Source organism: Denticeps clupeoides, chromosome 19 (assembly GCF_900700375.1).
Source record: "Denticeps clupeoides chromosome 19, fDenClu1.1, whole genome shotgun sequence".
Classification (NCBI taxonomy): Eukaryota; Metazoa; Chordata; class Actinopteri; order Clupeiformes; family Denticipitidae; genus Denticeps; species Denticeps clupeoides.
In genome coordinates, this window is record NC_041725.1 from 14,757,111 (window position 1) to 14,782,098 (window position 24,988).

The following is a 24,988-nucleotide window of genomic DNA, read 5'->3' on the forward strand; positions in this document are numbered from 1 at the left end:
ATCAGCGAGCGCCGTTTCCCTGCCGTTTGTCCGGCGACTGCCGTCGGATCCCTACTAGCGAACAGAGTTCCAGCCGCGCAGGACGCCGAAGGTACGACCTACTTTCATCCCGTAAATTAGAAGCCGTCCGACATACTTGTAACTTCTGTCGCCGTCGACGTGCCCGGTGCGCGGCAGCCCCCAAAAGACGCGTGTCGCTGCAAGTTACTTTCTTCCAGACCGCGCTCGCTTCACGCCGAGTCGCCTGTTGTCGCGCCGCCGCTCGTTGGACGCCCGTCGCGGTGCTTAAGGCGGACATCTGGCTGCGGCTGGAGGTCAGACCTGGTCCCGGAGCAAAACGTCGTCTCAAGCCCGGAGCCGGGGAAGGGGAGTCCGGTTCTGGTCCAATGCACAACCACTAGTTTTATATATATATATATATATAAATTATTGAATCGTCAATTATTATTATTCGTAAATAGTTCAGTCGAACCTGTCAGTAGTAATCTACTAACCAAGCTACTTGGGAGAAGGGGAAAAAAAGCGAAGCGTTACCTGTTGCGTCACCCACCAGTGAATATTCAGGGAGTGGCGAATCTCGTTCAAACGTCCCGTTTTCCCCTTTAAATGGAACACTTTTTACGCGGTTCTGACAGTTGTGCGGTGAGAATAATAATAATAATAATAATACTAGTAATCAAACGTGGAACTGCGTCTAACAATCCGAGCAGCGCGGGACTGCACTTGTGCAACCCGAGCCCCGGGTGTCTCTGATTTACGGCCGGACCCGCGAAGCGCCCCGAGCCGCGTGGAAGTGGGAGATCCGAGGCGGGACTGTGCTTGTCGACGTTTTTTTTTTTAATTTTCCCTGCTTCTTCTTGTTCTTGCCGGGTGAGGGGGTGTTTTTTTTTTTTTTTCGGGTGTGCCAACTGCGTGCCACAAGAATGCGCCAGCGGAAGTAATTACGCCGGGAATAGCGCAACCGAGAGGCTGTGGCATCAAAATAACCAGCAAGGTTTCCATACGCGACCGACGAAAAATAAATGTAATACTACGATTGCCCGATCGTTTTTTTTTTTTTTTTTTTTGTCTTTTTGGCGTAAACGAATTCACTTGCAGATTAAAAGAAATTATTTGTGCAAACGTGACCACTTGAATACTTTGTGGTCCTAAATCTAGACTTGTTATATTGAATGCAGAGTCTCCAAAATGACGAAATGTCACTCACGTCGGCTCATGACAGTGATTGGTTTTGGGGGGGGGGGGGGTGAAAAACCCATAAAACCTGGAAACAACACGTGCCTGTCTGGGTCGAAGTGCAGATAACCCGAAATGAAATTTTCGGCTGCAGGAAATGGCCACGGGTGTTGTGCAAGGCCTATTGTGCCTGGCGTTGTGTACTCTGCATGAAAAGATTCACTGATAAGTTAATCAGAGTTTGCATTGGAGGTGGACGGCCGCCTCCCCCGCGTGACGGGCCTGCCATTTTTTTTCTTTGCACGCTGATAGCACATCTTTAGTAACATGTGCCAAAAGCAACAGGGGTTTTATGTATTTGTTGAGTTCATTTTTTTAAATTAGCAGGAGATTTTCTGGGTCGGAGCATGTAATTGTTTCAGTCTGACTTGTGCAAGGATGGTTCTCTAATCAGATATGGAATCTGCCTTTGCTAATATTGAATAATGTTGTCTTTTGTAATGTCGCATCTGCTTCCCGAGCACAAGGGCATGAACTCGGTCACATGACTCAGTTAGATGCACCAGATCCGTAATATTTCCCGTACTTACGTCTCCTCAGGGTCTCACTGGCCTTCTGGCCTTCGTCTCAGGTGTGTCCGTGTGCACGAGGGCGCTCTGGGGGCGTGAGCGGCAATGGGTGAGATCGAGGGCACCTACCGCACCCTGCAGACCCCCGGCGTCCGGCTGGGCTCCCAGTTCAATGCGGGCATCAGCACCCTGGAGCCGGGCCAGAGCCTCAGCTCGGCGATCGGCGGCAAGGGCGGCGGGAAGGGCCTGCAGATCCGCGTTCAGAGCCTGGACGACTCCCTGGAGTTCTACAGCCTGGAGGTGAGTTGCCGGCGCTGAAGACGCTTCGCTAACAAGCCCTGCTTTTGAGCGATAAGGTTTTTTTCTTCTCAGTGGGACGTCTGATGAATGTCAATGATCGTACATAAAAAAAAAAAAATGCTATAATTTGAGATGCTATAATCAAGATAAGAATTTTTTTTTTTCCCTTCACGTCTAATTAAGACGGCACGTTGGCGTTTTTAAGAAGCTCTAGTGTATACATGTCTATAGATTTGGCCCCTTGTGTCCCGTGGGGCTGAATCTCTCTGGCTCGCTGGTGTTTTCGGGGACCTGCCTGCTGCTGTGACCGGTGGCAGCTGTCCCGTGGCTTTGCCCTGCAGATCCTCTCCGACCTTAAGACCACTTTACTCCAGTGGCCTCCCTTCAACCGGCTAACCGAGGCCTGCCCGCGTGCCCGGCCCGGGTAGATTTCCACTGTGGCCCGGGGCCGACTTTACCATACAGGGCTGAGGGTGGAACTCGCTGGAGAGCAGATGACTGCGAGCCCAGAAGAAACTAGCAAGGGGGCGGCGGGGCTCTTGAACGCTCTAACATCTGGGCCGGGTGTGTCGCGAGGACAGGTTTGCAGTGTGTCGGGCCCTTTGTGTAACTGAACTCTGGTAAAACTCCTCTTTTTAGCAAAGTCTGCCCCTCCCGCACGAACGAACAGTTACGACCTGACTGGCGGGGGCATTTTTATGGGGGGGAAAAAGACGTCCAAACGTTTATAGGGTCAAGAGCCTCGCTCGTGTAGAAACGGTGAAATCCATAGAAAAAAAAAGTTCCCTTCGCTGCCCTTTCACGTTCTCGCCAGCCAGGTGACCGCGTACAGAGCGCCATTCTGTTCTTTTATTGCCGAAACGAGGGGGTAGAGGCTGTTGACAGAGGGGCGAGAACAGGATGGGGGGGCCTGACTTCTCCATGAGGAGCAGCAAATCGGCCTGTTGTGGAAATGAATAGCTGCCATTCTCTGCTCTGAATAGAATGATCAGGCACCAGAAGTGATGTGAATAGTGATGCCCATTGAATGAAGTTTTATGGGAATAAAATGGCTGGCTGGAGTCAGTGCTTCACATTTCAGAATCGCGTGGAAATATATATATATATATAAAAAAAAAAAGAAAAGTAGTTTGGGGAAATTTGCAGCTTTAATAATGGCTGAAAAAGCTTGATGAAGTTGCATGCAAGTGGCAAGGATTTATTTTTATTTGCAATTATTCCAATTATTTCAGTTAAGGCAAGATTTACAAATTGCTGCAAAATTGAGAATTACCCTTTTTCTGTAATTATTGACATTGTAGAATTTGTGGCTGATTTCCCCTCTGCCCGCATCACTACTAGATAGTTCTGTTTAATCTTTCCAACACCCATGGTGCTCTATTTCAGCACCCATGGTGCTCTAACCTGGCCGATCGTAAATATCACGCATTCAGTCAACACCATGGCATGTTCTCAGGAACATGGGCAAAAATAGGTAAGATGGCCCGCTTTCATCAACGGAGCCAAAGAACAGGTTGTCTGATCCAGCATAAGCTCTCCGTTACTTACTGACGGCCAGATCAAAAAGGCGTGATGGTGCACTGCAAAATAAATAAAAGAACAGAAAATGTGTGTGTTCTCTCTTGCCAGGCTGATGACATTTTGGCAACATCTGTGTGCAAGTTGGCAAAAAAAGAAAAAACAGGATAGATTTTCCTTGTATGAGGAAAACGAAATGTACCTGATGTGTAATGGTTTTATTTGATCGCGTTCTATCTAGTTGGCTTTATTGCGCAGCCCTTTACAAACGTCCCTCGAACCCAGTCTCTTAGTTCTTCGAACCGAGCCAATATCGAAAGCCACAAATTAGTGTGCGAAATGCAGATAAGGAGAGAGCATACCTTGAGGTGGAGTGGAGGGTCTTGAGTTCGCCTCTCAGAATTGAAATCGGTTTTGTTTGCGAGTTACATTCCAGGCATTTGTGGTCTTATTTCCAGAGGGAACAACGCCAAATCCCTTTTATTACATGTTTGGCTGTAAGTCACTTTTATATACTTTTTAAATATATTTTATTATATTATATTATTATATGTGACGCATCCTCTCCAACCAGCTAGTTTCTATCTTGGCGTTTCCTGTGGCTCCCCTTTGATGTGCTCAATGGGTAAAGGCGAGCGTAGGCTTGGGCGGTGCAGAAGTCTTTTTTTTTTTTTTTACCACAAGCTGTGGTATCGCCACGGAAACCCAGCACACTAGCTCCAGCAACCGCTGTCCGTGGCACAGTCAATTTCCAGACGAATGCCGTCAGCTTGCCGGCACCCACTGGTCTGCTGGCTTCCTTTTCCGCCATGGGTCTGTTTCATGTGGGGTGTACGGCCGAGCGACGGTGCCCTTCATGGTCTCACCATGGGCTGTTTAAATTAAAATTCCAGACAGATTTCCAAATATTATCGTGCCCTTTTTTGTCCTCATAAGAATAATTTTTTATTTTTTTTTCCAAAGCTTGATTCAGCCTTTTAGTTGTAATATTTATATGCCTGGTCCGAGCGTACACGCTGTACCTGACGGAAGATTACTCAGCCAAGTCTGATTATGTCCGGCTCGAGGCCGGGACTTAGTGGCTGTCGAAGATTTCCACCACCTCTGCAGGTTGTCCTGTGTACACAGCATCTGTGCAGTTACATAACCAGGCATAAAACAAGATGCCACTTCCTTTCTCGGCCATCTGTACAAGTGCTCTACGCCCTAACAACAGTGGTGGCCTAGCGGTTAAGGAAGCGGCCCCGTAATCAGAAGGTACCAAGGTGCCACTGAGGTATCGTCCCGTCCCCACACACCGCTCCCCGGGCGCCTGTCATGGCTGCCCACTGCTCACCAAGGGTGATGGGTTTAATGCAGAGGACAAATTTCACTGTGTGCACCGTGTGCTGTGCCTCTGTGTATCACAAGTGACAATCACTTTCACTTCCCTTCTTCAGTGGACGTCCGAAATGCGCTTGAATACCCCTAACCCGCCGCTGGCGGAGATCTGGACACGTTGGTGTGGCTCTGATGAAGATTCATTTGGAAAGTGTAACTCTTTGCTTCAGTTCAGCAGGGAACTAAGCCGGGAATTCCGGGCGTAGCTTCCCATAGCCATTAATTAGCGGCCGCTGCCGGAGCCGCCGGCCCGAGCCCCGCTTGGCGTTCGCCTGCTGGCTGGGCTCGTGCCGGCCCTCGTTCACAAAGCTAATAGGAAGCGATGAGGAAGCTGCGACGACAAGCCACACTTCCTGCCGCGGCTGCAGCCAGGGAGCCAGCCCAAGCGGTAATGAATAATCGCCGGATCGCTCATTACCCCGCCGGCCCTTCGGCCAGTAATTTACACGCCGCCGCGGCGCATTGTTCTCCACTGTAGTGGGGAGAATTGGATTTGTTTTCGCGACACCTCGAATGGATTTGGGCCGTGCCGGATGGAGGGCCGGCGCGAGGTGGCGAGTGAGGCCGCGCCCTGACCTAAATCCCGCTCTGCCGTGATAACAGGCACGTTTACTCGTCATCTCATGCGCCGTACGCAGGTTCTGAGCCAAGAACAAAAGACGTCTCCTCGCAGAGCATTACGGCTCCGGGTGGAATTCCATGAATGCAGAATCTTAACGGTCGGAGCGCCGAGGAATCCAGCGGCGTCTGCTGCCGATCAAGATGTTTTTCTCCGTGGAATCAAACAGCACGTAATGAATACCTGTCCTCGGGATGAAAGAAAACCGCGAACAGCGCAGTACGAGACTCTTCCGTTTCCCCTCGTTGTTAAATGAATATTTGTATGAATTTATGAACAAAGTTAAAGCTCTAATTCGCAGACTCGTGCAGTAGTTATCCAGTAAGTGCCGCGATTATTGCAGGTTATCGCCACATATTGACAGATCACGTTGCTTTAAAGATGTATATTTTGAGGCATTAGAGTTGATCCAAAGTTTGTAATCTTCTCTTTCACTCAGCTGGTTAATTCTGGAATAATTGAGTCTTTGCCAGCTTATTCCCACTGAGAACCAGCGCCATCTATCGGTGCTTCCTTATATGAAGGAATACCTACAAAACACTTATTTCTACCCGTGATCAGGAATTTATTTATTTCCGTTGTATCGTGGATAATAGAACAGTGCGCTATAAATATTAGTGTCAATTCACCGAGCTCGGTTTAAACCGGGGCCATTTGACCCCAGTCATTGCGCTGGGGCTGTGTTTTGGGAAGCCCAGCCCCTCTAGACAGCAGGGAGACAGTCGTGAATAGCTAAATGCGGCGGAATTCTCCCATGAGACCCCTGGCCAGCGCGGCTGAGGTGACACCAATCCCTTAATCGAGCTTCGCACCACCCTGCCAAGCCGGGGACTTGGGCCAAGCCTGCCTGAACGAGGACCTGTTTATTGCCCAGTAAGCAGCAGTTTGAATTCAGCCGTGAAGAGCCGGGAGCCCGGAGACACTAGAACCCACCCCCCCACTCCTGTCTCTGTTTTTTTTTTTTTTTTTGAGAACCGCGAGTCCGCCACCTCCATGCCGCCCTGAAAGCCTTTTTGTTTTGACTTGCGTTATTAACTCGCTCTCACTAACATACTGCTTTAGCCGCCGCGCATTAAATCATTGGTCCCCATAAAATGGCAATTCTCAATCCTTTTTATTAGCCTGCGCGTTTTTTTTTTTTTTTTTTTTTTTTCGCAAAATGGAATGATGATTCACATTTGGAAGCGGATCTGTTGAAAAGAAGATAATAAATCTGACGTTTCTCCACATCGCCGACTTGTAATTTAGACTCGGCCATCTTCCTCTCCGGGATTCATGTAACAAAAATAGATTCAAATTGTAGTGCTTGATGTTCTGCGGAGGCCTTTACAATAATAGGCTGTTCTCCGCTGCCCAGACGCTACCTGGGTCCCTGGGATACAGCTGGCTCACCTCTCGAATGATGGGAATTGTCATTTCCGAGTCCGGCGGGCGCCCGCTGCCATGTGATACACAGCAGCACAGCACACGGTGCACACAGTGAAATTTGTCCTCGGCATTTAACCCATCACCCTGAGTGAGCAGTGGGCAGCCATGACAGGCGCCCGGGGAGCAGTGTGTGGGGACGGTGCTTTGCTCAGTGGCACCTCAGTGGCACCTTGGCGGATCGGGATTCGAACCAGCGACCTTCTGATTACGGGGCTGCTTCCTTAACCGCTAGGCCACCACTTCCCCATATATTGCCATATAAATGAAGCCAGACATCTTGTTCTTGATAAGGAATGGTTTTAGATCTGACCAATAAGTGTGTGTGTGTGTGTGTGTGTGTGTGTGGGTGTGTGTGTGATGTGATGTGAAAACACCCCGGACAGTTCCTTATCAAGGAGCAAGATGAGTTAAAAGCACTTCAGAATAGCTCAGTATGCGTTACATCAATTATCAAATTGGCTTTCAAAGCTTAATGACACTTAATATCAGTGGAATGTGTCGAAAGGCTGTGGGATTCCTCAGTTTGGTGGGGGCAGCAGTTTGATCTCGCAGGAGTTTGAGATTTCCTGAAAACAGCTGGCACCAGGTTAGGACACTTGCCCCTCGCAGGCAGCAGAAATCCGCGTGGCGCAGGTCCATGGGCACCAGGCCCCTCCTACACCCTGCGCCCGGAGAAAGCCCAGCCTTGTGGACGTCTGAGCAAGGAACACTGGTTTCTTTTATCCGGGCCCAGCCTGCCCCTCCGCTGGCCTTCAGGAGAGGGAAGGGGTCGGTGGAGAGGGTGGGGGTGGGGGGTGGGGGGGTGACTGAGAGAGAGAGGGGCGGTCCGGGCAGAGTGAGAACGCAGTGTGGGGGATTCTCTGGGTGGGAGGTTGGGCCGAAGTCATTCAGTGTTAGCAAACAAGCACATAAATAGCAAAGCTGACAACCAAATGGGAAGAGCGAAGCGACTGTCGTCTGTGGTGTGGAAGTCTGGTGTTTAATTCTACCTTCCTGAGAACAGACTGTCCCGGCAGACATCTTGCCTGGGATTTTATTTTTTATTTAAATTTTTTTCCCATGTGTGCTTTTAACCGTTTTGTCTTATATTCATACATTTTATTTCTTATCCATTTAATTTGATATTAAGGTTTAAGGGTGCTTTTTTTGTTGCTGTTTCGTCATACAAAACTGCAGCCTGCATTGGATGGCACTCCATATCTAGGCCTTAAGGGCTCTTTCTAACTCTGTAAAATACATTGTGAATTGAAGTCACGGGTGATGAGATGCCAATTAATGACATTTATGCAAAAGAAGTGAATTTTTTTTTAAATGTTAAATTATGCAATGCTCGGTGCCTGCTTATTCTACTGACGTAGATGCTCAGATAAAAAAGGGGCCTTGTGGTCTCAGCATGTGCACATCATGGATTTATGTGTGTAGTACAGCCATACATGCATTTAATATTGAAAAACCCATTTGCTTTGCAGATTTTACATCAAAGTTACACTGATCCTGTTCTCCCCTAATTACACACATTGCACCCTCAATTACTTTATCAGCTGTTGCACAGTATTGTTTCACTAAATTACACCAAAGTTCAAAATTAACCAGCATCATGTAATTAAAAAGTTACTTTTCAATGTGGCAAGATGTCATTTTTCTGGCTATGTCTGATCTAATCGCTGTTATTAGTATCTCATTTGTCAAGAAAGTAATCGTGGGTAATTGCAGAAGCCGCAAAGCCCACCTCCAGTAGTGGCGATGTGTTGGCTCTACATTTACATTTACAGCTTTTATCAGACGCCCTTATCCAGAGCGACTTACAATCAGTAGTTACAGGGACAGTCCCCCCCGCCCCTTGCTCAGGGACACAATGGTAGTAAGTGGGACTTGAACCTGGGTCTTCTGGTTCATAGGCGAGTGTATTACCCACTAGGCTACTACTCCCCTGCTCTAAACAGCAGGCTTTTGCGCTGACGCATCTGGCATTCCCCCTTCGTGCCAACACACCTCCACCACCACACTTCGCTTTTGGACGGCTTAAAGCCCGACACACGCTGCAATTAGGGTAACAAATCAGAAGACTAGAAAGTCCCTGGAGTTGAGAGAAAATCCTTCTGTCCCTGACTGCTTTCACTTTTTACCCTTCAAAGAGTCGTGTTTGGCAACTTCATGTTTCTCTGTTTTTGTTTAATGCCACGTTATTTTAAGATGCCGTCATGCTAATGGGTGTGGGCACAATTCAAGAGTTTTTACGGCTTTGTTGGCCACATGGCCATAATACATTTTAGACCTGTATTTGTCATTAACAGTCACCTTTACCCAGGGTCTTTACAATCAGTTACAGGGACAGTCCCCCTGGAGACACTCAGGGTTATGTGTCTTGCTCAGGGACACAATGGTAGTAAGTGGGGTTTGAACCTGTGACCTTTGAGGTCTTCTGGTTCATAGGTGAGTGTGTTACTCACTAGGCTACTACCACCCATGAATGCTTATGTCTGTCTGTAGTCAACAATTATGGCTCTTTCTCTGAGAGTATTAGACGAGTAACACATTAGATACGTATTGGCATGTCTCAAATGCTGTAAATATGAAATACAGTAGGGCTGGACCAAGAGAAGCCCTTCCAAGTTTAGTTCAAGCATTTGTTAAAATGTCTTATATTTTTATTTGATGAGCGTTCTTGTTGAAGTAATTGCAGCGTGAATTCACTCTTGCCTTGGCTCGCGTGGTGGTTCCTTCAGTGACACAGCAGTTGGTCAGTAATATACGTGTTTTGGCAGCGGGCAGAGGGAACCCGCTTAACCCCTCTACCCTGATCCCTTTTATCACCCGGTTCCTCTGCTGACACACCGACACGTCCTCGCCAGCTGTCCACCGAGGGAGTTACGCAGAGTGCGTCCACGTGCAGCCGACAGCATGGGCTCTGGCCGCGTTTGTGCACACGTCTGTGTTGTTCAAGTGTAATTACATATGATTTAAAAAATTTTTTTTTGCTTGCATATGAATAATTTTGTGAGATCACATTATTCAATTTTATTGAAACACCAAAGGCTTTTATGGTTTATATCGTAAAATAATAATAAATATCCTCACTTTCTGTATTTGATCTGGCAACAAATGAAGGTGGTAGGTTAATGATTCCCTTATCACCTGGAGTGGTTCGCGCTTGGTAGCAAGAGTTCTCGGGAAAACCCAGTTTCTTTTCACGCCCCTTTAAAGCCGAGACAAGCCTGGACACCGCCTGTCCTGAACGCAGTGCTCTTTTTCCCACATTCTGTTCGCTGGGAGCAGCTGTTGGTGGGAAGCACCAGGCAGCGCCGCATTTGATACACACACACTCTTTATTATGCCGTTTTGTGCTTTTGATGTTCTGAAATTATTGAACAATATGGTATATACAGTACAGGCCAAAAGTTTGGACACACCTTCTCATTTACTGTGTTTTCTTTATTTTCATGACCATTTACGTTGGTAGATTCTCACTGAAGGCATCTAAACTATGAATGAACACATGTGGAGTTATGTACTTAAATTAATGTGAAATAACTGAAAACATGTTTTATATTCTAGTTTCTTTGCTCTGATTCCTGCTTTGCACACTCTTGGCATTCTCTCGATGAGCTTCAAGAGGTCGTCACCTGAAATGGTTTTCCAACAGTCTTGAAGGAGTTCCCAGGGGTGTTTAGCACTTGTTGGCCCCTTTGCCTTCACTCTTTGGTCCAGCTCACCCCAAACCATCTGGATTGGGTTCAGGTCCGGTGACTGTGGAGGCCAGGTCTCCACTTTTTGTTAAGTACATAACTCCACATGTGCTCATTCATAGTTTTGATGCCTTCAGTGAGAATCTACCAATGTAAATGGTCATGAAAATAAAGAAAACACATTGAATGAGAAGGTGTGTCCAAACTTTTAGCCTGTACTATTTTTTTTTTTTTTATAGATACTTTTCTTACTTAGTCAGAGGCAGTCTTCTTACCCTCAGTAAACATGGCAGATCATCCTCCCACAGAAACATCTGTTCCCATGTAATCCCTGCTTTTGGATTGCTGTTGATTGGTTGACCCAGTATCTTGCGTGCCCTGCGCTGATAAGTGTCTCTGCGTGAACATCTCAGCAACATCTCAGGTCATGTGGTCAATTCTTAGCAGCTTATTTATTAAATGACAGGTTTTGGTATCAAGCCAGCAAATAAGTCAGTCGTTTTAAAAAAAAAAAAACGACCGTTGTGCCAACAGTAGGTTCAGGTTTCGTTTCAGTAGGTAGGAACTGATCTCATGCTTTGCACAACTGTTGGGAAGATTGTAAGGCTATTTTAGTTTTTGATTGTGCAGTCACAGGGTGAATCAGAATGGGTCTGGATATTATTATTATATTTCCCAGAGAATTTGTGAAAATTTGAAATTGTACAATAAGTTAATGTTGTCCCAGCCATAAACGTGCCAGTGTGGAGAGTAGAAATTTTCTGATTGGCTAGGCAGGTGGATAAAAAAAATCCTGATTGGTTATCGAAATTTAAACAGGAACTCAGCTACAGACCTGAGCAGCTCATTGAGAGGTCGGCAACCGCAAAAAGAATGTGGAAAGTCGAGATTTCTCTGAACTGGATGCAAATGAAAAATTCTCAGGTCATCATCATCATCCCAAACGTTCCCTCGAAAATATGGAAACAAGTGCAAACAATTTGGATGTGTTGTGAGCACAAATAGCACTTCACAAATGATTATTATTATTATTATTTTTTTGCACATGTCTGCTCATTTTGCACGTTTGTCTTGTCTTGTGTGTCCTGTTTGAAATATCTTACATATCCACTTACAAGCATTCTACATGATGTTGTCCTGTTATGTCCTGTTCACTGTACAGAAAAGTTCTACTTTTCTCCTATAGAGAAACCTGTACAACATTTAAGTTTTAGTTAGTATAGTTTAGTTTATACATATATATTTTACTTTTATGCTTGCACTATGGGGGGGGTCTGTGTGAAACATACTGTTGTACTGACAATAATCCAGTCTGGAATAATATTTAGAATTTGTAGAGGGTGGGAGACCTTCAATTTGAAACGTGCAATATGTGGGTAACGCTTAACGCAAGTCACCAGGAAGGGGGAGGGGCTTCAGGGTTTGGACCGCAGACCATGTGATCGCAGTGTCTCTCTTTAAAGTCCAACACCCTCCAGTCACACCCTAGCGTGCAGCCTGACTCTCTTCTGATATAAATACTTCGGATTGTGTGCACGCGGACTAAATTCATCCTTGCCCAAAAGTAAAAGTCTGTTCGCGGCAGAGTTTCAGCTTCAGATTTTGCCAGTCAAATAAGAGGTGGGTGCCAACACAAGCCAGACTGTTTTTAGTTTTTCCATTGCAAACAGATGTCCGGCTGTATAATTTCTCTGGAAGCTGCAGGCCAGAATCCCAAACCCCGAGAGTCGTGTGTTCTCCACACGTAGCAATTAGCCTTTCACTCTGGTGAAGAAGAAGCAGAAAAGTCTGCAATGCAAAGGTGAACTGCTGCAAATGTCCCATCTATTCTTCAGAATGCGTGCACACACACACACACGAGGTTTGCTTTGCACCGCGATTGTTGCCAGACTTGACACGCTGAGCTTTTCTGTTGGTGTTTACTTGTGGAATGGGGTTTGGCTCTTTACGACATCTGGGAAGTGGCAGTGGACAGGCTGCGGCTGCTGGTTGGTGTGTGTGTGTGTGTGTGTGTGTGTGTGTGTGTAAGACGGTCTTACAGATACTTCTTCCTCACGTCCTCTGACCTCAGAGCAGATAAATCCGCCGCCTCGACAAATCCTAGTAACCTCTGGAAACCCAGATTTTTCCTGCTTTTTGCAATCCCTCGATGCCTGTAAAGCCTTAAAGCAGCGAGAGAGTAAATGAGCGGCTCTAGATTCTTTCTTTTAGATCTTTATATCTGTTTCAAACCAAAATTAAAACAAGTTAAATGTAAGGTGGTGCCACACGGCCCTGAATCTGAACTACACTATACTGTAATTAGGCTGTATGCACATGTCGTAACTGAGTACAATATCAATATTTACACGGATGCAGCACGATGGAATGTATATATTTACATCTACGCCCTTATCCAGAGCAACTTCCAATCAGGGACAGTCCCATTGGAGACACTCAGAGTTAAGTGTCTTGCTCAGGGACACAATGGTAGCATGTGGGGTTAGAACCTGTGACCTTTTGAGGTCTTCTGGTGGGGTATAGGTGAGTGTGTTACCCACTAGGCTGCTACCACCCTGGTTATATATTATGTTGCTGTATATATTTATTTATCATGCACAATTTTAGCAAGAATCATCTTTTTTTTTTTTTTTTTTTTTTTTTCTCCACCCCCTTGTTTTACAGTCCAAGGCTGACGGACAGGCTCTTATTTCGGATGTCTTCAAAAGATGTAACATCATCGAGAGTGATTACTTCGGTGTGGAGTTCCAGAATGTACAAATGAACTGGGTAAGCCTGACTGTGGCCCTGGCTAATTTCTTGTGATGTTAAAATACTCATAAATACAAATTGCATATATTTGTCTACCTGGTTATATGCAAAAATAAGAGATACAATGTATCAGAGTCAAAGTCTTACTGGCTAATTGGTAGATCATCCTTTAAATGCTCCTACATGAGGTCTGTGAATGGACTTCTTCTAACCTTACGTTGAGTTCACTAACTAGTTACTAAGGCGCTGTGGTTAAAATCTGTGGTTTTTGAAGAATGGGAATGGAAAGTAGTCCAGGACCCTGGTTTCTTAATGAAACCGGTGAGTAGCTGCAGCGTGTGGTGAGATGGCCTCTGTTCGCATCAACCGTGCCTAGAAAGAGGTCATGGGGGTCACTTGAGTGTTTTGTGGGAAACAGTCACCAGTGAGGAAGAGGTAGGTGCAGCATTCCTCCCTGTCGGCTGCAGACGTCCCAATGAGAGGAGGAGCATTACTAAGAGCCACTGTGCGCGCACACACACACACACACACACACACACACACACACACACACACACACAGCCAGTGAGAACAGAATACCAGGATATGTAATAAACACATGCACACACATCCTTATATGACAGGGATTTAAGAAAGATAGAAACATTTAGATTAATATGTGGAGTTCAGTATGAAATTGATGACAAGTTTTGAACATTTGAAACTTAGTTCTGCAATTTTGTTTTAATTCCAGGTCTGGTTGGAGCCCACAAAACCTATTGTGAAGCAAGTGAGACGTAAGTCGCATACGTGGAACCTGATGTTGATTTGCAGTATGCTGGGTGCTTGAGCGGTTGTCCCCGGATTTTCTTGCAGGACCTGTCAATACGCTCTTCCGGCTGTCCGTGAAGTTTTTCCCGCCAGACCCTGGTCAGCTACAGGAGGAATACACCAGGCAAGTCCTCCATTCCACCGTCCTTACCTCCTGTGGCCATAAGGAAAGCTTTGAACCGCACTGTTTATTTGAACGGGGTCCAGCGTCAGGCTTTGCAGGCCGTGGTATTTATGCGGCACGCTGTAATTGTCCTCGGTGATGTCAGCCGCCTTTCACTACGAGGCGAATCAAACAGATGCATTAATTCCAGGGATGTCTGTGGCAAGTTAAAGAGAGCTAAAAATGCTCCTAAGCGGAGCGCGAAGTCTTCACAGAGTTCAAATTTCCTGGTGACTCATTTTTCAAGAATCGAACTCACTTTGGACCACCCGTGTTACCGCAGCTGAAGAGGGACTTCGACCTCGTGTCACCTTTGAACTACTCGTGTTCCCACAGATACCTGTTCTCGCTGCAGATGAAGAGGGACCTGCTGGAGGCTCGTCTGATCTGCTCAGAGAACACCGCCGCCCTTCTGGCCTCTCACCTGGTGCAGTGTACGTACCCCACCCACGTAACCCAGCCACAGCAGGGCCCTCTCGACCCAGGGGGTATTTTTAGTCCCGAAGCAGAACTTTTAATGATGTGTGTAAGGAAGGAAACGTGTATTTAGGTTTAAAGAGGAAAGGCTCTGACTGCCTTCCCCCCCCGTATCCCATCATGCACTCTGACTTATTTGGCCTGTCTGTTGTCCCCCCTCAGCGGAGATCGGCGACTACGATGATGTGGCAGACCGAGAGTATCTGAAGATGAACAAGCTGCTGGCCTGCCAGGACAGAGTTCAGGAGAAAATCATGGAGCTCCATCGTAGGCATATGTAAGCCCTGCCCTAACACACAAACCGTGCACCCTTAAACCGATAGGCTCCTCCTACTCTTGCTTAGTTTTTCTTATTTCAATCCGCTCGCCATGAGCCGGAGCAACATAAAGCGGCATCTCTTTCCCCATCACACTCGGGTTAAGAGATTCTGATCTCTCTCTCTTGCTGGCTGAGCATTCGCATTTTTCAGGGTGGGCGGGCGGGAGGTCAGCATCGAACAGGCTTGAACGGTCCATGATTTACTGCCACTGTCTGTGGAGATTTTCCACTGGAAGCTGGACGAGGCGTGAATGCGGTGCCTCAGCTGCGCGCTGCTGGAACGGGATCATACGTAACCCAGGAATGAGACGGGTTTCTCTCCGGTGCCCGTTTAGATCGGTTTTTTTTTTTTTTTTTTTTTGTGGCAGATGTTCAGTGCATTTTTAGAGATCCGTGTCAACCAATCTCAACCGTGGGGTCTGTGTAAATTACAGCCCGTTAGCAGTTGCCATTATAGTGCGGAGTAGAATAGGGCTCGTTTTCTTTTAAACTTGCCTTGAGCTTAAACGCGACCCATCTCCAGTTTCTCTGAGGGTTCTGCGGATGTTTTGTTGTGGTTGGGAATGCCCATTATGTTCTCCAGAAGACCTGACAACTTGCACACGTCGCAAATAAGAATATTTTTCTACATTTTCTTCAGAGATCTTCAGAGAAGAGGTGGTAGTAGCCTAGTGGGTAAGACACTCGCCTGTGAACCAGGAGACCCAGGTTCAAATCCCACTTACTACCATTGTGTCCCTGAGCAAGACACTTAACCCTAAGTTGCTCCAGGGAGACGGTCCCTGTAAATACTGATTGTAAGTCACTCTGGATAAGGGCGTCTGATAAATGCTGTAAATGTAAATGTAGATCATTGCATCACTATATCATTAAAATGTTAACAGAAATACCTGGGATTGCTCTTCTGGCAAATGATTGGAAAACTGTACGCTGCAGTCACACCAAATGTTGAACCATTTTCACCAAAATTCTGGAGTTTCTGGTCAGCGGGCGTGGCCTTCCCTTATGCAATTGTGTGGTTCCTTCCAATGACGCCCCACTAATTGCAAATATGCCACAAAAATGTGAATAGTTTCAGTTTATGACTAGTTCACAGAACTACTGTAAGACCACGTTCACCACAAAAAAGCGAAACTGTTAAATAAGATGGTGGTTCATCAATGACACGTCTCACATGCTCGCCGATGTGAGGGAGGCACCTGTCGATCCTGTACACCGCCGCGGCGGCAGCAGAGTGGAGCGCGGTGGCCTTCTGGCCCCCTGACTGCTGCCTCTAATCCGCGGCTCTCCAGGCTGTTGATTAGCCATACGGCCACTGGGGCAAGAGGAGGGGCCTAAGCAGATTTCCCAGCTTAAAGGATGAGCAAAATTAGAATGTGCTGCTGATCTGGCGCCCGGCCTGCTCGGCCTCCTGGTAGCTTTGGCTGAACGGCAAACATTTAGATGATTGAGCGGATTTGGTGCTCCCTAAACGATGTTTGGTTGTAATCGCTGCGGTCTTGGAGATGTTTCCTAGACGTTCCCTAATGGAGCAGGGGTGGGGCCTGAAAGAGGGTTAAAATGGAACTTTAATCTGACTTCTGAAGTGGGCAAAGTAAATTTGGAGCTAAAACCTTCTTTATGTGTCCTGTTTCCTAACTGCAGAGGTCAGACCCCAGCAGAGTCGGACTTCCAAGTGCTGGAGATCGCCCGCAAACTCGAGATGTACGGGGTGCGCTTCCACCCCGCGGCTGACCGCGAGGGCACCAAGATCAACCTCTCAGTGGCCCACATGGGCCTGCAGGTGTTTCAGGTGAACAGGCCTCTTTACGCCCCTGCCCCGGTCCCGTTTATATAACCCTCAAACTCCCTGTCTGACGCGTCACAATATCCTTCTCAGGGCAACACAAAAATCAACACCTTCAACTGGTCCAAGATCCGCAAGCTGAGCTTCAAGCGGAAGAGGTTTTTGATCAAGCTGCATCCTGAGGTGCATGTGAGTATTGGGGAGGGGGGCGGTCTAAGGATTACGTTCAGTCTCTAACTTACTGTATGATTGCATTTATAGACATTTGTCAACAATTTTTGATGCTTTTTTTTTTTGTCATTTGTCAAAATCGCAGATTTTTCCTTTTCTATTGTGGCATTAACATACGAGTGTAAATGATACTTTTTAAGGGTCCACATCAGGACACGCTGGAGTTCCTGATGGCGAGCCGGGATCAGTGCAAGATCTTCTGGAAGAACTGCGTGGAGCACCACTCCTTCTTTCGCCTGTTCGACCAGCCGCAGCCCAAAGCCAAAGCCATCCTCTTTAGCAGAGGCTCCTCCTTCAGATATAGGTGTGCAAGGCTCGCTGTCCGCCTTTTCCCCCTTTCCCCTGTTCCCGTCTCACTGTGACATGTTCTCATACATTAACTTCAGAACTGTACAGTATTTTTACAGTGTTCGGTGTCCTTCTTCTCACTAGAAATGAGAATCTTGTTTCCGAAGCTTGTTTAGCAGAGGGAGGAGGGAATTACTTTATTAATTGTTCTACACATTGTATCATGATCCTTAAGTCATTGTGTGTATGTGTTTTGCAGTGGACGCACCCAGAAGCAGCTTGTAGAATATGTGAGGGATAGTGGGGCGCGGAGGACTCCTTACCAAAGGTGGGTGAGTGTGTTTTGGGTGGATGCGTCGGGACCGGGGCGAGGTTATGGTGGGGAGAGGGTCGTTCAGGGGTCGCAGCCAGACTCCTGTCTCCGGCATAATCCGACACTGACTCCTTTTCTCCCGCAGGAGAAACAGCAAGATTCGGATGTCGTCCCGCTCCCTGGCTCCTGATGTGCCAAAACAGGTCAGCGGAGACGCCACACATTCCTGCTTTATTCTCATTCCCTTTTTTCTGAAGCCAATGGCTTGAGCGTATTGAGATCTCTGTCTGGTGTTTCTTTATCGTGCTCCTCCTGTCTCTGGCTTTCCTTGGCTCCTTTTCATCCCTCTTTTTATCTTTTTTTACATCCTCCCCTCTGCCCTTTCAGAGTTTGTCCTTCAGCGACAGCCTCAGGGTCCCGGGCTCTCCCTCTTCAGCGACGGTCTCCTTCCACTCGATACAGACCTCCAGCTCTCCCCTGCGCCTGGAGCCACAGGTCTACCCTCTTCACAGTCACCACCACCCCCAGCACAACCAGCACCAGCTCCAGCAGCAGCCCGCCCGGCCCCCCAGCCCCCCGAAGGAGGACCCGGTCAAGACCGCCGCGGCCCCCCCGTCTAACTACGCCTTCCAAGGTGCCACTAGTAGCTGGGCGACTGCAGGAGACTGCAGCCCCTCGTTTGTGTGTGTAGAGAGTAGCCCCTCCCGTCCCCTGCCGCAGCAGCAGCAGCCCTCCCAAAATGGCAATGAGCACAGCGAGCTGGTGGGTGGGCCGAGGGGGGGGGCGGGGTTTGTTAGAAGGGGCTCTTCGGCTGAGAGGAAGGGATGCATGTCGCCCGAGGCGTTCGAGGCGGAGCTTTTGCGCGTTCGACAGTTTCCGGCCGCCGCCCACTTGCAGGTGACCGAGGAGTACATAGACGACGACCCGGCCGAGATCTCCTTTTACGCCGGTGGCGTGGAGGCTTACTCTTACGGCTTCGATGAGAAGGCCGGTCAGTTTGATTACCTGGAGGAGGAGGATGAAGAGGAAGAGGTCGGAGTTGGCATGGATCCTGCGAAAACGCACGTCTACGGCCTAGGCCTGGAAGACCTTAAGGGGAATGCAAACGGGGGTCCGTTCTATGAAAATGCCCTGGGCAGGTCCGAGACCAGTTCGCTGGTGAACAACCGCTCCGAGTGCAGCTCCCTCGACAACATCCCACTGGGCTACAGTGCCGGGCTGGACTCCTCCTCCTCGCTCCGCCTTCCCGGCCTGGAGAACCTCTCGGAGGCCAGCTCCATGGTCAACTTCCCAGCCTACTCGGTGCGGTCGGAGGCCAGCTCTGCGGTCCAGTTCAGCGACCTGGTGGAGCAACTGGAGCAGCTCAGCTACCCGCCCACCGCCACCGAGGGCTCGGCCGACGGCAGCTCCGACTGCGACTCCGACTGGGGCTCCGATGCCGGGCTGCCGCCCGATCTGAACCTGTTCTACAGCAACCCGATGGCCGGGGGTTCGGCGGTGGAGGATTTTGTCCGAGAGTACCAGAACCTGCGGGCGCTGAGCATGGGCGAGCCCACTGAGCCCAGCCAAATTAAAATGTAACCGGGCTAGTTAAGCCAGCAGCCAAGTGGCCCTGACTTTCCCACGATTCTCTGGTCCATTTTAAGCTTGGCTTTTCACGGGCAGGCTCTTCTGCGCTGTTCTCTCTTTCCGACTTTTCATCCACAGAGCAAACCGGATGATTTGTCGGTCGTGCTCTTTTTATTTCCTGTGGTAGTGGCTTGATGTGGCACTTTTCTGAACATCTCGAGCTACCGGCTCTATGGTAGGCTCTTGCTTTTGATGCGGCTCTTCTAATCAGAAAGCATTGATGCCAGAACTCTTTTAAATGTCTGTGAGGCGAACGTGGTTTGTTTTTTAATCCAGTGGTCTTATTTTTGCTTATTTTTAAGTGATTCTTATTCAAATACTTTTCGCTAGCGTTCTGGAGAGCTTCATGTGTGGGATGTGAAGGAGCCATAGTAGAGGTGTTCAATTTTGAGCCAGTCGTAGTCTTTAAAAAAAAAAAAGTATATATATGTTTTTAAAGCCAACATCTAACACACTTTTAATCGAAGGGCAACTGATTACTTTTTTATTCTTATGGCCGTGCAGTAAAAATTTTGAAGGTCCTTTCAAATGGATTTAGCACAGTAGCGTTTTATTGCATCCTTGAACTCAGGTCTTAGTTTAAAATTCAGATTGCTCTGTTGTGAGATTTGGCAACCAGTCGTTAGGACCCAACACCAGCCAAACTTTTGGTTGAGGCTTAGTAATGATGTGGCGTTGCATTTGTACCACAGCGACCCCTGCTGATCAGAAGATTCTTTTTATAAGCTCTCCATTGACCCTTTTTAAAACTGTGACACGAGTCTCGTCTTAGTACACGCATTGCGCTGTTGGAATTGGAAAAGCCAATTAGAAATGTTCAATGAAAACATGTCGGCAGATCCATACTGAAGAAAAGCGCACGTTTTTTTTTTTTTTTTTTTTTTTTGGGTCTAAGCTTTGTGGAATGTATGCAGTTTGCAGACGAGCCGGAGATACTGCATACGTTGTCCATATCACTGCCCACAAACTGAATGTAATCCAGTGGATGAAGCAGATTTTTTTGAATACTCTTCATGCATAAATGATTGGTCATGATGGCCATTAAATATATATCACAGCGTGAAAAGTCTTTATATCTGTGAAAAAGTGATGCATATGAAACAGCGTTTTTAATGTTTAAACACAAGTTAGTCAGGTACTGTAAATGGAATCCTTTTAATGAGCTAATTCTTAACACAGTAGTTTATTTCTCATGGGCCTTTAATTATCAGCACTTAAGCACCGTTTAGTTTAAGCTTAGCTTCTTGCACTTTGACTTTTTTTTTTTTTTTTTTTTGGCCACCTTGTTTAGTTTGTCATATACAACGTCCCTGCGCCCGTGTACTTTTCTGAGCAGATAAACAAAGCGCCGATGGCTCTCCCAGCGGTCTAAGCACTGTTGCATTTGTGCCTCAGCCAGCCCACATGCATGACTTTTGGTTTCTGGTCTTGCGCTAGGAATGCTGATCTGGTACCATGGCCCCTTGAACAATTTTTCTTTTTTTTTCTTTTTTAAATATATATTTAGACACCAAATTTCCTCCTCCTCGTTCTAAAATCCTCTTTTTATTTCTTTTTTAACCAGCTTCATCTGCCAGAGGACAGCTCAATGCACCTAGCAGCCAAATCTGTCTTTTTATCTGGTTTTCTCTGGGTGTGTGTGTCTCTCTTTCTGCTCCCTCTCTCCTCTTTCTCCCTTTTTCCCCATCTCCTACAAACTTATAATTTCTAACCCCAACTCAAAAATTCCTGCAAAGAATACCTACTCTGAAACAAGGAAATGGACCCAGGGGACGTATGCGTTTCTAGAAACTGACTGAGGCGTCCATTCTCATTGTCATTTTGCGAGTCGGCACATGGTCCCCTATTTCAATGGGGAAAGCATCCCCGTGTTCAGCAGGGCCTGGACGGCAGCTCTCTACTCTCACAAGCAAGGAAAAAAGGGGACGTGTCCTTACTGCAGTCTCTTGGTCTTCCCAGGGTGCAGAGGGGCCGACAGGTGTCCAATCAGAGTACTTCCTTCTCAGTTCCTAAACTCTGGGCTAGACTCTCTTTTGGCCATCTGTCAGTCGCTCCGTCCTCACTGTAGTCACCCCCAGCTGCTGCTGATGTCCATGGACTTTCCCACCCCTCCATTATTTAAAAAAAAAAAAAAAAAGTGTCCCCTACTGGTTTGTCATTAGGGCATCACCTTTTGTTTTAGCGCTCATTATACGCAGTAACCTTTTTAACAGGTTTTTCCAAGGGAAATTGAGGCAATGGGCTTGTGATGTTTGAAGTGTTAAATTGGGTCTGCCAATGTGATGTGTAGTACATTTTATAGCATCCAAGACTCACAAATTCCATGTTGCAGTCTGTGTGCAGTAGTCACAGTTCTCTGCACTGTTTAAGGTCCCATGACATGCTGGTTTTGTAAGCTTTTATATTGGTCTTAGTGGTCCACTAATACCTTATCTGAAGTCTCTTGCCGAGGTTCAGCCATGGTGCAGAATTACAGCTGCTTCTAGCCAGTGAGGTTCACCCGGGACGGGCCGCTTTGGTGTCTGTAGCTTTAAATGATAATGAGGAGGAAAGAGGAGGGGTGGGGGCAACTGTACCCTGTGCTAATGGAGCTAATTGGTGTAAATTGAAGGTGGAGCTAATTTTTTAAGGTTTGGGTGCGAAATTCTTGGGCAAAGGGGCCAAATTCCAGATCAGACCCGCTGAGCTGTCACTCTCTGAATGGTTAAACAGAATGGCCAAAGCACTCTTTACACTCTTTACCGCCATTTCTAGCCACTTCAGGACCATAGACTCGTTTTAATGTTAAATAATCCCACAAAGTGAAATTTTCATGTCATGGGACCTTTTAAAAATGCTCAGCAGTCACCGACTGTCTTTAAGGATGGGGGTCCGGTTTTGCAGCCTTCAGACTAAAGCCAGATGCCATTCTGTTACATTCCCATGTGTTACCAGGCTGCAACAAGATATTCACATCATATCACTTCTGTTATCCAAGCCATTTTGTCCTCAGTATCCTGTACCCTCATGCCATAAAATTAAAGCAAGGACGTCCTGAAGTCTCTGACAAATCATAATCCTGTAGCTACACACAAACATAAAACCAGGACCCAATAAATAGCAATTTAATAATCTGCCTAACAGTTTTAAGTAATTTTTATGTAAATTTTCAAATGCAATTTCTGTCATATGTAGGGATGGGTGTTTTTTATTTATTTTATTTTTTTTGTCAGTGATTTAAAGTCACCAGTATTCTGAAATTGTTTGCAAGAAAGCACTTAATTTCTCGTAATGCATCCTATGAGTCTTTTAGTGAACTTGAGGCTGTCTATCTTGTCCACTTTCAGAATTTCTAAATATGATTACCAGCATCCACTCAGCCTGATTTGTGTACAACTGGGTACATTTGGGTTTGAAATGCCTCTCTGGTTGAGTACAGGCCAGTGTTGTAAAATTAATTCGAAAAGCAATGTAATAGATCAGCTAATTCATGATTAAGTTGCCATTTATTGGGATCTATTTTTAAGTATTACCACTTGTCCTTTTTTTTAATCTTATTTAGAGCCCAATGCCGATGATCATTGGACCCATCTTACCCAGCTGAGTGACAGACCGTCCATCCCTGGTGTAGAAATGTTATGCCTGTAGAGTCAACTCAATTTTAACCTTTTATTTTGAACTTAGGACCTGGGCTGTTGATTTCAGCAGTATTTTTGAGCCATTTTCTTTTTCAGATCAGCTTTGCTTTGGTTCTGATCTCCGCTCTTCTTCACCCATGTTTCAGTTTTGGTTGAATTTTATCCGTTATTGTATTGAAGACCACTTTCCACGGGACTCCATTCTACAAATCTGTAAAGGTTGTGAAACAGTGTGTATGTTTTTCCCCTCATCTTTTAAAAATAAAATAATCCAATTTTTGGTACCTTTTTATGTATTTTGCACTTAATAACACGATCTAACAACTCTAATCAATCCCAGTGACTGGCTAACATCCTCAGTTTCACCCAAATCATATGAAACCTGATGAACTCCCAACCCGTGTTCTTTATTTCGCGTGTGTTATTCGACTTTCCTCGCTCAACTGTTTAATTACTCCCAGACGTGAGGATTAGCCCTAGAGCGGATCCGGCCCCACGGCGGGGTTAAAACCACAACCGTGCATGAGAGAATTAAAGAAGAGCCGCCCGTCCCATGGGCTGGTGTCTAGCTCTCATTGCAGGATGCGAAGACGTCTGACTCTAGATCCTTGCATCCCTGGACAGAGGCCCCATATTCACAAGGTGTCTCAAAATCATTGTAGATGGCACTCATCTCGTAATTTTTTTTTTTAAACATTAACACTTTCTTGTGTGATTGACCACGGACCACAGAGAGAGAAGGAGAAACAAGACACTTCAGCCATGTCCTGTCTTTTCTTCCCCTTCCCGAAAGAACAGCATTGCTGGTCCTGCTGGGATGGAGTCACCAAGCGGGATGCACCTCCATGAAATTCCTGCGCCTGGGTGCAGCCCTGTGAACTGTCTCTGTGTTTGTCCGGGCTGTCGGCCAAAAGGCGCTGTGCGGCAGACGAGACCCCCCCACCCCCGCTCTGTCATCCCTCCTGGGACGCTGGAGTTGTAGTGTAAACCACCACCCCCCCCACCCTCTTCATTGGCCGGGGAGACCGCCGCATTCCTGATAAGTTCTTCTCTGGGAATTGTTTCCGGGTCGTGAAAGACACCCTCCACCCCACCACCCCACCGCCATTCCATTCTCTCTCTCTCTCCTTTTTCCAAGGAGCAGCACAGCTGTGCCTGTATGCAAAAGAGTGTGTGACCAATCCAAACCGTGTGTGTGTGTGTGGTGTGTTTCCTCCATAACAAACTGTTGGTCTCACATTCTTCCTTAGACAAGAATCCTCAGTAACGTTACGTGCCTGCTGCATGTCTGTAATTAAATCATTCTCAAATGAGAGCAGCTGCTGAATCGTGTCCCAGGCAGTTCCGTAAAGCAACGTAAAGACGAATAAAAAGTCTGTTCCCCTCAATCGCTGTCATGCTGTTTTTCACCGCATCATCCTGTTAAATACATATATATATATATACACACACACCTGTTGTATCTTCTCTCTTACTGCTACTTTTGATCTGGGTTCTTTCTCCCCCCAAATATTAGAGCTCTGTGTTCATAAGCATGAAAGAGACACTGTGTGTGTGTGTGTGTGTGTGTGTGTGTTAGCTAGCTTACTTCTGTGAAAATATTGAAGCTGCCCTTTGTTTCCGTTGGCGGCACTATGGCTTGCTTGGCCCAGTCTGCAGGGGTTCCCGGCAGTGGAGTGGAGATGAGCCACTGGCATGAGTGTGTGGAGGTTGATTCATTTTTTATATTAAAAAGGTTTGAAAATGCTGCCTGAGGTGTTGAGCATTGACCTGGATCATCATTTAAAAAAAAAAAAAATTTGGGGGCGCGTTTCTGATTTACGTGGATGGGCTTAATCTGTGTTCATTCTCTGGGGAGAGGGGGATTAGGATGGGAGCTGGTTTGACTGGTTTTGTCCCTCCCTCCGGTTTGCTATGTTTGATGGTAT

At 46.8% G+C, this 24,988-nt stretch overlaps 1 protein-coding gene across 5 annotated transcripts in view; it reads left to right on the forward strand.

The window, feature by feature from the left end:
* The first annotated feature begins 30 nt into the window (after nucleotides 1-30).
* farp2 (FERM, RhoGEF and pleckstrin domain protein 2) overlaps nucleotides 31-24,988 on the forward strand; it is a 35,660-nt gene continuing 10,702 nt past the window's right edge. For 4 of the 5 annotated variants that reach the window (XM_028961376.1, XM_028961379.1, XM_028961378.1 and 1 more), the window contains exons 1-13: nucleotides 31-91; nucleotides 1,777-2,045; nucleotides 13,341-13,445; nucleotides 14,161-14,203; nucleotides 14,283-14,361; nucleotides 14,737-14,834; nucleotides 15,040-15,154; nucleotides 16,841-16,988; nucleotides 17,076-17,171; nucleotides 17,354-17,517; nucleotides 17,761-17,829; nucleotides 17,960-18,017; nucleotides 18,202-18,448. In XM_028961376.1, the coding sequence (XP_028817209.1) occupies nucleotides 1,851-2,045; nucleotides 13,341-13,445; nucleotides 14,161-14,203; nucleotides 14,283-14,361; nucleotides 14,737-14,834; nucleotides 15,040-15,154; nucleotides 16,841-16,988; nucleotides 17,076-17,171; nucleotides 17,354-17,517; nucleotides 17,761-17,829; nucleotides 17,960-18,017; nucleotides 18,202-18,448 (1,417 nt within the window). In that variant the 5' untranslated portion in view covers nucleotides 31-91; nucleotides 1,777-1,850. The remainder of the gene's footprint in view (nucleotides 92-1,776; nucleotides 2,046-13,340; nucleotides 13,446-14,160; nucleotides 14,204-14,282; nucleotides 14,362-14,736; nucleotides 14,835-15,039; nucleotides 15,155-16,840; nucleotides 16,989-17,075; nucleotides 17,172-17,353; nucleotides 17,518-17,760; nucleotides 17,830-17,959; nucleotides 18,018-18,201; nucleotides 18,449-24,988) is intronic. The other variant, XM_028961377.1, reaches the window with a different exon arrangement.